This window comes from Nicotiana sylvestris, chromosome 11 (assembly GCF_000393655.2).
Source record: "Nicotiana sylvestris chromosome 11, ASM39365v2, whole genome shotgun sequence".
NCBI lineage: Eukaryota > Viridiplantae > Streptophyta > Magnoliopsida > Solanales > Solanaceae > Nicotiana > Nicotiana sylvestris.
Window position 1 is genome coordinate 123762988 of NC_091067.1, and position 14137 is coordinate 123777124.

Genomic DNA, 14137 nt, shown 5'->3' on the forward strand with positions numbered 1-14137 from the left:
TTTAGCTATGATTTCTGATGTACTTTTAATTTCTGTCTTATTTTTTATTGGCCTGTAATAATTTGTACAAACTCACGGGGGATTTAGTGAAAAAGGGAGGGGGTTAGTTTTATGCACAAAGGGTAGAAACCATGCATGTAGGATTTAATTTCTGGTCTGTGCAACTCTACACGTAGAAAGCATGTTTTTAGGGATTAACTTCTAAACTTTCTGCAATTATGCATATAGATACCATGCTCATAGGGGTTTATATTTTCTACACATAATGATACCATTAGGCAAACTATAGGCCTAACAACAAAGTTGCATATAGATACCATGTTTGTGAGACTCCTGTTTAAGAGTGTTGAAATCAGTTGACGTGTAGAAAGCATGCCTATAGGAACTTCGAATCTGAATTGTCTCATTTGTTCAAGACAACACCAACCGTTTAGATTAATATACGCTTTGTTAAACTGGTAGTCTTCTGCAATTTTCTGAACCTCGTAAGTTAACAAACATTTTCTAAACAAACTGGCATTTTCTGAAACTCTCTTTTCCGATAAAGTTCGTGAAATTTTTTTTACTAGTCTGCATACCTTTTGAAGTTCCTTTCATTTTTTTAGACCTCTTCAAAATAGAACACTCTTTTTCTGAAACTCATTTCACTCTGGAAAAAAAACTGGTAACTCTTTATAATCAGTCTGTTTTCGAAATCGTTAGTTCTATCCAACACATAGCTAAAAGTGGTTCAGTCTTTGACAATTGCATTTGAGTAAGCCTAATGCGGACTTCCTGTCTAAAAGTATGAGTTAAACCAGTCCGATTATCGCTTTAATTTTAAAGACCAAACTAGTACGTGCAAGACACGCTAAACTCTATGGCTTATGTGATTCAAGGAGGTTTACTTGAGCCTTACTTGCCTATTTGCTCTCCCCTTTACTGCATTGTGTGTTTTGATTGACGCCTTAGTATTTTGTCCTTTGAAACTCCCCAAATGCCCCAAATCCCTTCCCCTTTAGGAATAGTAGTCTTATATGCCTCCGGAACTGATAGGATTGGGGCGGGTAATAGCATGCAATAAGTAACGATACTATTTCGCGCATTAATACCTTAATGGGGTGGGAAGGGTAGATATGGATATGATGACCGATGCGCTAATATCACGTGCGACCCCTCTTTTGAGAAGTGATTACTGGATATTGCATTGAAGTGATCCATATTAATCATAAACCTAGGACCCCCCCTCCCTTTATTTGCTTTCATCTCTTCTTGTAAAACTATTCAAATCTTTTTTTCATAAATTTCTGCCCTCTCTGTTTACCCTCAAAAGTTTTCAACCTAATTGCAATGTTATATGTGAATCCTTATTTGAGCCTTGATTGTTTACTTGTAAAGTCACAATTGTAGCATGGCCAGGAACCACACTTGTGGATCCTGAGGGGTGCCTAACACCTTCCCCTCAGGATAATTTTTAGCCCTTACCCGAACTCTGGTTTTCCAACTCAAACCTTTCTTAAAGTGTCCTAATGCACTATAATCATTAGGTGGCGACTCTTCAACTTCTAAACCCAATTCTCGAAAGGGAATATAGTTGTCCTCCCAATGTCGTATACCCGATTTCGAACCCACGGTTAGAAAAAAAGGGGGCGTCGACAACATGGCGACTCCACTGGGGATCTTCTTTAGGCTTTTACTATTGCATGTTGCTTGTGACTTTACTATCTCATTAATTGCTTTATTTACTGTCTTTTATTCTTTCACTACGAAACTGACTTGGCTCTTCATGTCTTTTCTTTCCTTTAACTGCTTTCCTTTACTGCTTTATTTCAATACTGTTGTAATTACGAGCAATTATTGTAATCATTTATCTTATGAATGTGGAAATACATGTCAATTTGTTTCGTTTTTGTAAACTTCATCTTCAACATCATATTCCACTCATGCCAAACAGATACCATAGCAACGCTTACAATGAGTGGTTGCGCTCTCCAAATATTATCACCCATTTAATTTGACAAAGGCGTATTTGCGGTAAAACCAGTCGATCAGCGGTGCAATCGACGGTTCCGTGCCTTTACCTCTTGAGTTGTCCTCTCAAGGGTACCGGTTTAATACCCCATAGAAACCTTACTCTGTTTAACTATGCATGCATCATGGTCAAACCTAGCCGAGTCAGTTATGTTGTCCACATAATGACTCATTAAGATAGTCTTGTCCGAAGTCCACTGGGTTTCCTTGAAACCCAAACGGATACCACCATATTCTGTGCATTTATTTGGAGAACTAAATGTTTTTTATGCTGATTATTGGTATTGAATAGTCGAGTCTGGTGGGGGTGAGGTCTTAACCCTTTTGTTTTGCAAAAAATGAATGGCAAAGTTCCTGACTTTGGTATGGTAAACATACCTTCACTCTTGCAGACTTAGTGGAGAAACCTCCTATCGAGCAACCAAATCAACGAATGGAAAGAGAGCGTCACCAAGGCTAGTGAGAAGCTAGAATACCTGGAGTACAACTTGCTGGAATTGGAAGGGAAAGTGAGGGAAAGAGTCATCGACTATCAAAATGCTGAGGAAGGCAAATGAGAACGTCTGGAGATAGCATTTTTACTGGAAAATCTGCGCGAGCTGGAGGACTTGATCAACGAGAACATTCAACCTGAAGAAGGTCCTTCTAGGACCAAGTAGTTAGGAGTCTTTCTTTTCGCTTTTAATGTAATAAGGCCAATGGCCATTAGTGACATTTTTACTTTCCGCTATTTTAGTGTCGTTTTGGGATTCGTCTTATTTTTATCAATAAAATGAGGCATTTAGCATTATAAGTTCTCCAAATTAACTTGTCGCTAGGCCTACCTCGGGCACAACGAGGCACCCAAATTAGGACACGATTTATATTCTTTCACAATGTGTTTAAATATTGCAACATTTTCTTCTCATAACCCGCACTAACTTGTTACCTTTTTGTTTTTCTTTTATTTTTATTCCCCTCCCCAAAAGGTTAGTTCGTGCATTCTGGTACCATCTTCATACAGTACGAGATTCAAGGGCCCTCCACCTCCTCCTCCTCCGAGTCCTATCCGGAACAAGAACAAAGGTAGAATAGGAGATTCAAGCGCCAGAAAGGAAATTGAAAGAATTGAGATTCCTCAGGGTACCCCGGTTGCTAAGAAAACTGCGGCCCAACTTGAGAAGAAATTATTGAAGTTCCGAGAAGAACTGGATCAAGTTCGGAACTTGGCAAATTTATCATTCTCTCTCACCGCTCCTGATGTCAACTAACCAAATGCTCAAAACCCCGCACCTCCACAGAACACCCCACAACCATAGATGCAACCCACTCATGCTCAACACTGCAACACAGGCCATATTCCAAACAACACTCCACTACTCATTCCTGAACCACTGAACTCCACAAATGACTACCTCCACAACACTCCTATCTACGTAGATACTGTACCCCACTACACTCAACCAATCTCAAGTGCACCTAAGTCTGATGACAAGGATTCTCTTATCAAAAACTTGGCAGCAGAACTTAAGAAGTTGACTAGCCAAGTTCAGGGCATAGAAGGAAACAAAGGTATAGAGGGGCTGAATTATAAGGACCTCTGCATTCAACCAGATGTTGAACTTCCGGAGGGGTACAAATCTCCCAAGTTCGAAATGTTCGATGGCACGGGAGATCCCAGAGTCCATTTGAGGACATATTGTGATAAGCTGGTTAGAGTCAGAAGGGATGAGAAAATCCGTATGAAACTCTTCATGAGAAGTCTGAAGGGGGATGCTTTATCCTGGTACATCAGTCAGGACCCCAAGAAATGGACCAGCTTGGTAGGTATGGCATCGTATTTCATGGATAGGTTTCGATTCAATACAGAGAATGCACCAGATGTATTCTACATCCAGAATCTAAAGAAGAAACCTACTGAGACATTCCGTGAGTATGCTACTCGTTGGAGATCAGAGGCTGCTAAGGTCAGGTCGGCCTTAGAAGAGGAACAGATGAACAGATTCTTCGTCCGGGCTCTGGATCCACAATATTATGAGAGGTTGATGCTGATCGAGGGTCAGAAATTCTCAGATATCATCAAGCTGGGAGAAAGAATTGAGGAAGGCATTAAGAATGGTATGGTTACTAATCTTGAAGCATTGCAGGCCACCAACAAGGCTTTACAGTCTGGTGGCACGTCCAAGAAGAAGGATGTGAGTGCCATGATGGTCGCACTGGGAGCCAAATCACCACTAAAATACCATACTTACTCGTTAACTCCACTTACATATCAACCTATCCCGAATTACCAAGCACCCGCACCGTCTTACCAAAATCCACCACCTATTTACCAATCATCTCCACCTCCCACATATCAACCCACCTCATCCAGATACTCTTAACCTGCACCTGTTTACCAAGCTTATAATGTCCAACCCTCTCACTACCAATCACCTCCCACTCGCCAAAATTTCCCTAGACCCAAACCAAATTTTGACCGCAGACCTCCCAGACAATATGCAGCCATCGCTGAGCCAATTGACCAACTGTACTAGAGACTTAAAGCTGCTGGTTATGTCTCCCATATCCCTACCATAACTCCAGAAAATCCTTCCCAGTGGGTCAACCCTAATAAGACTTGTGCGTACCACTCTGGCATGAAGGGACATACCATTGATGAGTGCCGCTCGTTGAGGGACAAGATTCAAACTCTGATTGACACTAAGGTTATTGTAGCAAAGGAGCCTACTCCTAATGTCCGCAACAACCCTCTTCCTGATCACAAAGGTAGAGACATTCACATGATCGAGATCGAAGATGACTGGGACCCTAAGGGGTTGATAGGATTGATTGCTGAGGGTGATAAGCCAAAGAAACCGGCAGTCACGCTTAACCCAATTGTTGTGCAGAATCAGCCCTCCAAGGGCGATAAAGTAAATATGTCTATACCTCTCGAATTTGAAGCACCTTCTTCTGCAAAGGCGCCCGGACCAATTAAGGTTGGGTTTGGAGTCCCGAAGGCACCTGCACCTTTTGAAGTTTCTGTGTTACCACCAAGGGTACCTATTCTTGTAGCAATGTCAGACATAACACTGTTCCACTCAAATGCCATACCATGGGATTACACAGCTGAGACAAGGAGGAAAGGGAAGACCAAGACGGGAGAAACAATTGCTGCGTAGGGTATGACTAGAATAGGCAGGGTTTACACTCCAGAGCACCTAGCTGAGTCCAGTAAGAAAGCCTCTGGATGACTGTTGAAACTGGGCCCGATGATCTTTGGAGGAAAATACAAGCTAAGGAGTATTCGGTCATTGAGCAGTTGAACAAAACACCAGCGCAGATCTCCATCCTAGCTCTTCTACAGAGCTCTGACGCACACAAAAATGCCTTGATGAAGATATTTAGTGAAGCTTATGTGCCCAGCAACATAACTGGAGGTGAAATGGCAAATATGGTAGGGCAAATACTGGAAAGCCACAAAATCACCTTCCACTAAGATGAGCTGCCGTCGGAAGAACTGAGTCACATGGCCCTGCACATCATCGTGTAGTGCGAGGATTACTTCATCACTAGAGTCTTGATCGATGGAGGATCCAGCCTCAACATCTGTCCGTTGATAACTATCAGAACATTGGGGAAAGAGCCTGCACGAGATCAAAGATGGGGCCATCAATGTCAAAGCCTTCGATGGGTCCCAAAGGTCTACTATCGGAGAGATCAGCCTATGCCTGCAAATGGGACCAACTTGGTTTGACGTTGACTTTCAAGTGATAGATGTCCCAACATCCTACAACTTGTTGTTGGGACGACCATGGATCCACGCCGCTAGATCTATAGCATTGACCCTGCATCTGGCAGTGAAATTCGAGTGGAATCACCAAGAGGTGATTATTCATGGCGATGGTAGCAACCCCATATACAGTCGCTAGACCATCCCAATGGTTGGAGGCAGAAGGAAAATAGGCGGAGAAACATACCACCACATTGAAAAGGTCAATGCTGTAAGCAAAGATAAATGGTGGGATAACAAGATTGAAAGTATCCTGAATTGGTGTGGGTATGAACCTGGAAAGGGACTCGGCAAAAACCTCTAGGGAATCACCAAACCCATCAAGCTGAAGGAACATGGTACTACATTTGGTTTGGGGTATGAGTACACTTGGGAGGAGTTCAATCACTAGTCGCCACCATGGCGCGGTCCCTACTATCCACTAGAGCATCCGATACTTTGCCTGGAGCAGACTTTCCAACCAGCAGATACTATATATGGGTCAGAGGAAGATAAAGCATTGGCAGCCATGAAGAATCTGTTTCTCTGAGACAATGATATGGACTGCTATGTTATTTTCAAGGAGGAAGGGGAAGAAGGCCCTTATATACAAGCTGTGAACCGAGGAGAATGCCTCAACAATTGGTCAATCAGAACTACTAGGGCCCGAAAAGCTTTGTGGTAGCAAGGCTAAACAAAAGCACCATGCATCACATTTTCACTTTTACTAGCTGATTTTATTTCCACATTGTCTTTTATTTTTGAAAAGAGCTTCGATATTCAAAACAATTACGAATTCAATCGAAGCATTTCAGTTTTTTATATATCTCGCTCTTACTATTTTCTCTATCATTCACTTTATTTTACACAGCATTACTATTACTTGCCTTGACGATGAACCAACGATTGTGACTTGCAACGAGACAACACAATAAACGGATATGGATTCAGAAGAGGGTGATATACCAGAAGAGGTCGTCAGAGAGGTTGAGAATTTTGAGAATAGGCCTAAGTCTAACTTGGACGAAACTGAGGTCGTTAATCTGGGAGATACAGAGAATGTCAAAGAAACGCGCATCAGTGTTCACCTGTCACCATCAGAAAAGAAAGAGTACACGGAGTTCCTAAAGGAATATGAAGACATATTCGCCTGGTCGTATGATGATATGACTGGTCTCAGTACATCCATTGTAGCTCGCAAACTGCCGACAGATCCAACATGTCTACAGGTAAAGCAAAAGCTTAGGAAATTCAAACCCGACATAAGTTTGAAAATCAAAGAAGAGGTTACCAAGCAAGTCAAAGCCAAGGTTCTTGGGGTAATAGAGTATCCGACATGGTTAGCCAACATCGTGTCAGTGCCAAAAAAGGATGGGAAAGTTAGAGTCTATGTCGACTACCGGGATCTTAACCGGACCAGTCCTAAAGACGACTTCCCCTTGCCTAACATACACATTCTAATCGACAATTGCGCCAAGCATGAGTTGCAGTCTTTTGTTGATTGTTTCGCTGGGTATCATCAGATATGGATGGATGAGGAAGATGTAGAGAAAACGGCTTTCATCACGCCATGGGGAATGTACTATTACAAAATGATGCTATTCGGTTTGAAGAATGCTGGTGCTACCTATATGAGAGCCATGACTACCATCTTTCATGACATGATACACAAGGAGATAGAGGTATATGTGGATGACATCATCATCAAATCCAAGAAAGTCAGGGATCACATGGAAGACTTAAGAAAGTTCTTCAACAGACTGAGGAGGTACAATCTGAAACTGAATCCCGCCAAGTGTGCATTCGGGGTTACTGCTAGTAAATTACTGGGTTTCATCGTGAGCCGTCGAGGAATAGAATTGGATCCATCAAAGGTCAAAGCTATCCAAGAATTGTCACCGCCAAAGAACAAGAAGGACGTGATGAGTTTCCTGGGAAGACTCAACTATATCAGTCGGTTCATAGCTCAGTCCACGGTCATTTGTGAACCTATCTTCAGAATGCTGAAAAAGGACGCTGCTACCAAGTGGATTGATGATTGTCAGAAAGCTTTTGACAGAATCAAGGAATACCTGTCAACGCCGCCGGTCTTGGTTTCGCTTGAGCCAAGAAGACCCCTATTGCTTTACCTTGCGGTATTGGATAGAGCATTCGGTTGTGTTCTGGGACAATATGATGAAATAGGGGAAAAGGATCAAGCCATCTACTATCTCAGTAAGAAGTTCACACCGTACGAGGCTCGGTATTCTCTTTTAGAACGCACTTGTTGTGCTCTGATTTGGGTCACGTAGAAGTTGAGGCATTACTTATGTTCTTACACCACTTATCTCATATCTATAATGGACCCTCTGAAGTTGCAGTCTTTTGTTGATTGTTTCGCTGGGTATCATCAGATATGGATGGATGACGAAGATGTAGAGAAAACGGCTTTCATCACGCCATGGGGAATGTACTATTACAAAATGATGCTATTCGGTTTGAAGAATGCTGGTGCCACCTATATGAGAGCCATGACTACCATCTTTCATGACATGATACACAAGGAGATCGAGGTATATGTGGATGACATCATCATCAAATCCAAGAAAGTCAGGGATCACATGGAAGACTTAAGAAAGTTCTTCAACAGACTGAGGAGGTACAATCTGAAACTGAATCCCACCAAGTGTGCATTCGGGGTTACTGCTAGTAAATTACTGGGTTTCATCGTGAGCCGTCGAGGAATAGAATTGGATCCATCAAAGGTCAAAGCTATCCAAGAATTGCCGCCGCCAAAGAACAAGAAGGACGTGATGAGTTTCCTGGGAAGACTCAACTATATCAGTCGGTTCATAGCTCAGTCCACGGTCATTTGTGAACCTATCTTCAGAATGCTGAAAAAGGACGCTGCTACCAAGTGGATTGATGATTGTCAGAAAGCTTTTGACAGAATCAAGGAATACCTGTCAACGCCGCCGGTCTTGGTTTCGCTTGAGCCAAGAAGACCCATATTGCTTTACCTTGCGGTATTGGATAGAGCATTCGGTTGTGTTCTGGGACAATATGATGAAATAGGGGAAAAGGATCAAGCCATCTACTATCTCAGTAAGAAGTTCACACCGTACGAGGCTCGGTATTCTCTTTTAGAACGCACTTGTTGTGCTCTGATTTGGGTCACGTAGAAGTTGAGGCATTACTTATGTTCTTACACCACTTATCTCATATCTATAATGGACCCTCTGAAGTTGCAGTCTTTTGTTGATTGTTTCGCTGGGTATCATCAGATATGGATGGATGACGAAGATGTAGAGAAAACGGCTTTCATCACGCCATGGGGAATGTACTATTACAAAATGATGCTATTCGGTTTGAAGAATGCTGGTGCCACCTATATGAGAGCCATGACTACCATCTTTCATGACATGATACACAAGGAGATCGAGGTATATGTGGATGACATCATCATCAAATCCAAGAAAGTCAGGGATCACATGGAAGACTTAAGAAAGTTCTTCAACAGACTGAGGAGGTACAATCTGAAACTGAATCCCACCAAGTGTGCATTCGGGGTTACTGCTAGTAAATTACTGGGTTTCATCGTGAGCCGTCGAGGAATAGAATTGGATCCATCAAAGGTCAAAGCTATCCAAGAATTGCCGCCGCCAAAGAACAAGAAGGACGTGATGAGTTTCCTGGGAAGACTCAACTATATCAGCCGGTTCATAGCTCAGTCCACGGTCATTTGTGAACCTATCTTCAGAATGCTGAAAAAGGACATTGCTACCAAGTGGATTGATGATTGTCAGAAAGCTTTTGACAGAATCAAGGAATACCTGTCAACTCCGTCGGTCTTGGTTTCGCCTGAGCCAGGAAGACCCCTATTGCTTTACCTTGCGGTATTGGATGGAGCATTCGGTTGTGTTCTGGGACAACATGATGAAACAGGGAAAAAGGAGAAAGCCATCTACTATCTCAGTAAGAAGTTCACACCGTACGAGGCTCGGTATTCTCTTTTAGAACGCACTTGTTGTGCTTTGACTTGGGTCGCGTAGAAGTTGAGGCATTACTTATGTTCTTACACCACTTATCTCATATCTATAATGGACCCTCTGAAGTATATCTTCCAGAAACCCATGCCCACTAGCAAGCTCGCCAAGTGGCAAATCCTGCTAAGTGAATTCGACATTGTTTACGTGACCCAGAAAGCAATCAAAGGGCAAGCCTTGGCGGATCATCTCGCCGAGAATCCCGTGGACGGAGAATACGATCCCCTAAAAACGTATTTTCCCGATGAAGAGGTATCTTTCATAGGAGAAGATATTGCAGAATCCTATGATGGTTGGAGGTTGTTTTTCGACGGAACTGCAAATTTCAAAGGAGTTGGCATAGGAGCAGTCCTAGTATCAGAAACCGGCCAGCAATACCCGGTATCCGCCAAGCTCAGGTTCCCTTGCACCAATAATATGGCCGAATATGAAGCCTGCATCTTGGGGCTCAAAATGGCCATTGACATGAACGTTCAGGAGTTGCTAGTGATCGGGGATTCAGACTTGCTCATACATCAGGTTCAAGGAGAGTGGGAAACCAAGAACTCTAAGATACTTCCCTACTTGCATCACATACAGGAGTTGAGGAAAAGGTTCACAAAGACAAAATTTCAGCACATCCCTAGAGTCCAAAATGAGTTTGCTGATGCATTAGCTACTTTATCATCCATCATCCAGCATCCAAATACAAATTCCATTGATCCCATCCCAGTAAAGATTCATGATCAGTCGGCTTATTGCACCCACATTGAGGAAGAAGCGGATGGAAAACCATGGTTCCATGACATCAAGGAGTACTTGACAACAAGGGAATATCCAGAACTTACCAACGCTACTTAGAAGCACACACTTCGTAGGTTATATAGCAACTTCTTTCACAGTGGAGGAATCCTGTACAGGAGGACTCCCGATTTGGGTTTACTAAGGTGTGTCGAAGCAAAAAAAGCATCCAGTCTATTAGACGAAGTGCATGCAGGGACCTGCGGGCCGCACATGAATGGTTTTGTCTTAGCAAAGAAGATACTCCGAGCAAGGTATTTTTGGATGACTATGGAAACATACTGTATTCGGTATGTTCGCAAATGCCATCGCTGTCAGATACATGAAGATATGATAAAGGTGCCTCCAAACGAGCTTACTGCAACAAGCTCACCATGGCCATTCGCTGCTTGGGGAATGGATGTTATTGGACCAATCGAGCCTGCTGCATCAAACGGGTATAGGTTCATTCTAGTGGCAATTGATTATTTTACCAAATGGGTCGAAGCAGCATCATATAAAGCACTAACCAAGAAAGTGGTGGCATATCTCGTCCGCAACCGTATTGTTTGTCGGTTCGGAATTTCGGAATCAATCATCACTAATAATGGTTCCAATCTCAACAGTGACTTGATGGAAGCAATGTGTGAAACATTCAAGATCAAACACAAGAACTCTACAGCCTACAAGCCTTAGATGAATGGAGCTGTGGAGGCAGCCAACAAGAATATCAAGAAGATACTAAGGAAGATGGTCGAAAGGCACAAACAATGGCATGAGAATTATCATTCGCCTTATTGGGATACTGCACCATAGTCCGCACATCGACCGGAGCAACTCCCTACATGCTGGTTTATGGTACAGAGGCGGTCATCACCGCCGAGGTAGAAATTCCCTCCTTAAGGATCATACAAGAAGCAGAGTTAGATGATGCAGAATGGGTAAAAGGTCGCTACGAGCAGTTAGCCTTTATAGATGGGAAAAGGATGAATGCAGTTTACCATAGTCAGTTGTATCAGAACAGAATATCTAGAGCCTTCAACAAAAGAGTTAAGCCAAGGAAGTTTACACCGGGGCAGCTGGTGTTGAAGAAAATATTCCCACATCAAGATGAAGCCAAAAGGAAGTTCTCTCCCAATTGGCAGGGTCCGTACATGGTTCACCGGGTTCTAACTGGAGGAGCCCTTATTCTTGCAGAGATGGATGGAGAAGTCTGGTCGAAGCCAATCAATTCAGATGCAGTGAAACGATATTATGTGTAACCACTTATGATGTAATTTGAACTACGCCTGACATGATTCTCGTTTAAGAGGGGATACATAGGCAGCCCTATGGGTTCGGTCACAATTTAATAAAATTTCATTTTTCCCCCCACTATTGGAACTGAGGCAGAATTTTGAGGAGGACCCTCAAAATTCCGAAGTTGATTTCAGTCCATGCATCGCCGGAAGCGCCGGCCCAGTAAACTAGGGCAGAATTTTGAGGAGGACCCTCAAAATTCCGAAGAATATTTTTTTTAGTCATTCAGCACAGCCATCAGAAATGTCCACTCAGCAAACTGGGGCAAAATTTTGAGGAGGACCCTCAAAATTTCGGAGTGAAAGAGGTTGCAATGTCTTGAACCACGTCGCAGTCGTTGGTTCATCTAAAGAAACCCTTTTCGATCATATACTTACGTTATATTTACTAAATCATGCATAACTATTATCCAAATTGCTGCTGTTTAGCGATGCTACCCCAATGACACACAACGTCAAGAGCCCTGGGAAGACGAACTAACCTTCTCCCTTACAGAACTCACGATTTTTCTTTGGATGCAGGCACTTAATTCGCAATATCATTAGATATATTTATACACTCATACTTTCCCAAGAATGAAACTTCTCATAATCATCATGTGCCCGCAATTGCTATCCGTACACAATCTCCCCAGCAGTCATATTGTCATAATCGACTATCAGCTAAGAGATCTTACTACTAATCATCCTTTTACATTCCTACACTGCATGAGGCTACTTATCTGCCTTTCGAGACTAAGCTCTGTCTCCATCTGCATTTTTGCATTGCATAAGGCTACTTTCTGCCTTCCGAGGTTAAGCTCTACCTCCATCTGCATATCTCTGCATTGCATAAGACTACCTTTCTGCCTTCCGATACTAAGCATTGTCTCCATCCTGCATTTCTTTGCATTGCATAAGGCTACCTTTCTGCCTTCCAAGAGTAAGCATTGTCTCCATCCTGCATTTCTCTGCATTGCATAAGGCTACCTTTCTACCTTCCGAGACTAACCTTTGTCTCCATATGCATTTTGCATTGCATAAGGCTACTTTCTGCCTTTTGAGGTTAAGCTCTACCTCCATCTGCATTTCCTGCATTGCATAAGGCTACCTTTCTGCCTTCCGAGACTAAGCTCTGTCTCCATCTGCATTTTCTGCATTGCATAAGGCTACCTTTCTGCCTTCCGGGACTAAGCATTGTCTCCATCCTGCATTTCTCTGCATTGCATAAGGCTACCTTTCTGCCTTTCGAGGTTAAGCTCTACCTCCACCCTGCATGGTTGAAAGATCGCCACCTTATCTCTTTTGCATGGCTGAAATATCGCCACCTTTTATTTACGTCTTGCATCGGCTGAAAGATCGCCACCTTCTGCATTTCATGGGATGAAAGATCGCCAAATTGTCCAAAGGCGTCATTGTTCGGAGGCACCATTTGCATAGCCCGAGAACGACATGCCATGGCCTGAGGACCCCATTTTATCTTTTGCATTATTCAAAGGCATCATAGTCCAGAGGCATCATTCTCATAGCCCGAGAGCATCATTTCATAGCCTGTGTATCCTTTATCACATGCTTCATGGACTAAGACATCATGGTTCGAGGACGTCATCCTAACCGTCCTAGGACAGCATTCATGGTCCAATGGGAATTTGCATCACGTTTAAATTTACGCACAATATGCGCTCGTATTACTCACTTGCAGGTACACCGGCTGGCAACGACCGTCTCAGCAGGAGCGATCCCTCTCCGGTTCCCACAGCCTATCGATCTTTTCAGAAAACCTCTCTCAATCTATAACATTGCGTTCGTCCGTTTCAAATCTCCATCGGCATATTCCGTCAATGGTTCTTGAACTACATATGTCCTGATTCCTGTAAGACCAGGGATATGTAAGCAGCTCAAGAGCCAGAGCTCGGTCAGAATTCCTTTCAAATCGTTTCCTTCGGTTAAAATTGGCCATCATATCTTTACCCGACAACTCTTTCATCCTTCCCGGGTAAAGAGGGGCAGCTGTTGATACCCAATTTTTTCCCTATGTATTTTTATACAAAATACTTTCAAATAGCATGTGTATTCATATATAAGCATGCCCAAGAGTTTTGGTATTTTCCCTAATTTTTAAGATTTTTAAAAATCAATTTATTGTCTATTTTAGCAGTACAAAATCCAATAATTATTCCCAAAATCATCAATTTTGGTGAATAATTTATTTTATTCCCATATTTATACCAAAATATAGTTAATATAATTTTTGTATATTTTTACAAATTTATTTGGTATTTTAAAAGCTAAATTGCATATAATTCCAATTATAGCCTACTTTAATATTAATA

At 42.5% G+C, this 14137-nt stretch overlaps 1 protein-coding gene across 1 annotated transcript; it reads left to right on the top strand.

Annotated features, from left to right (window-relative positions):
- The first annotated feature begins 7665 nt into the window (after window positions 1–7665).
- LOC138881599 (uncharacterized) lies at window positions 7666–10608 on the top strand. Its single transcript, XM_070161836.1, has 4 exons — window positions 7666–7985; window positions 8613–8855; window positions 9483–9618; window positions 10348–10608. Exons 1-4 carry the CDS (start codon window positions 7666–7668, stop codon window positions 10606–10608), a joined length of 960 nt encoding a protein of 319 aa, XP_070017937.1.
- The last annotated feature ends 3529 nt before the right edge of the window (window positions 10609–14137 follow it).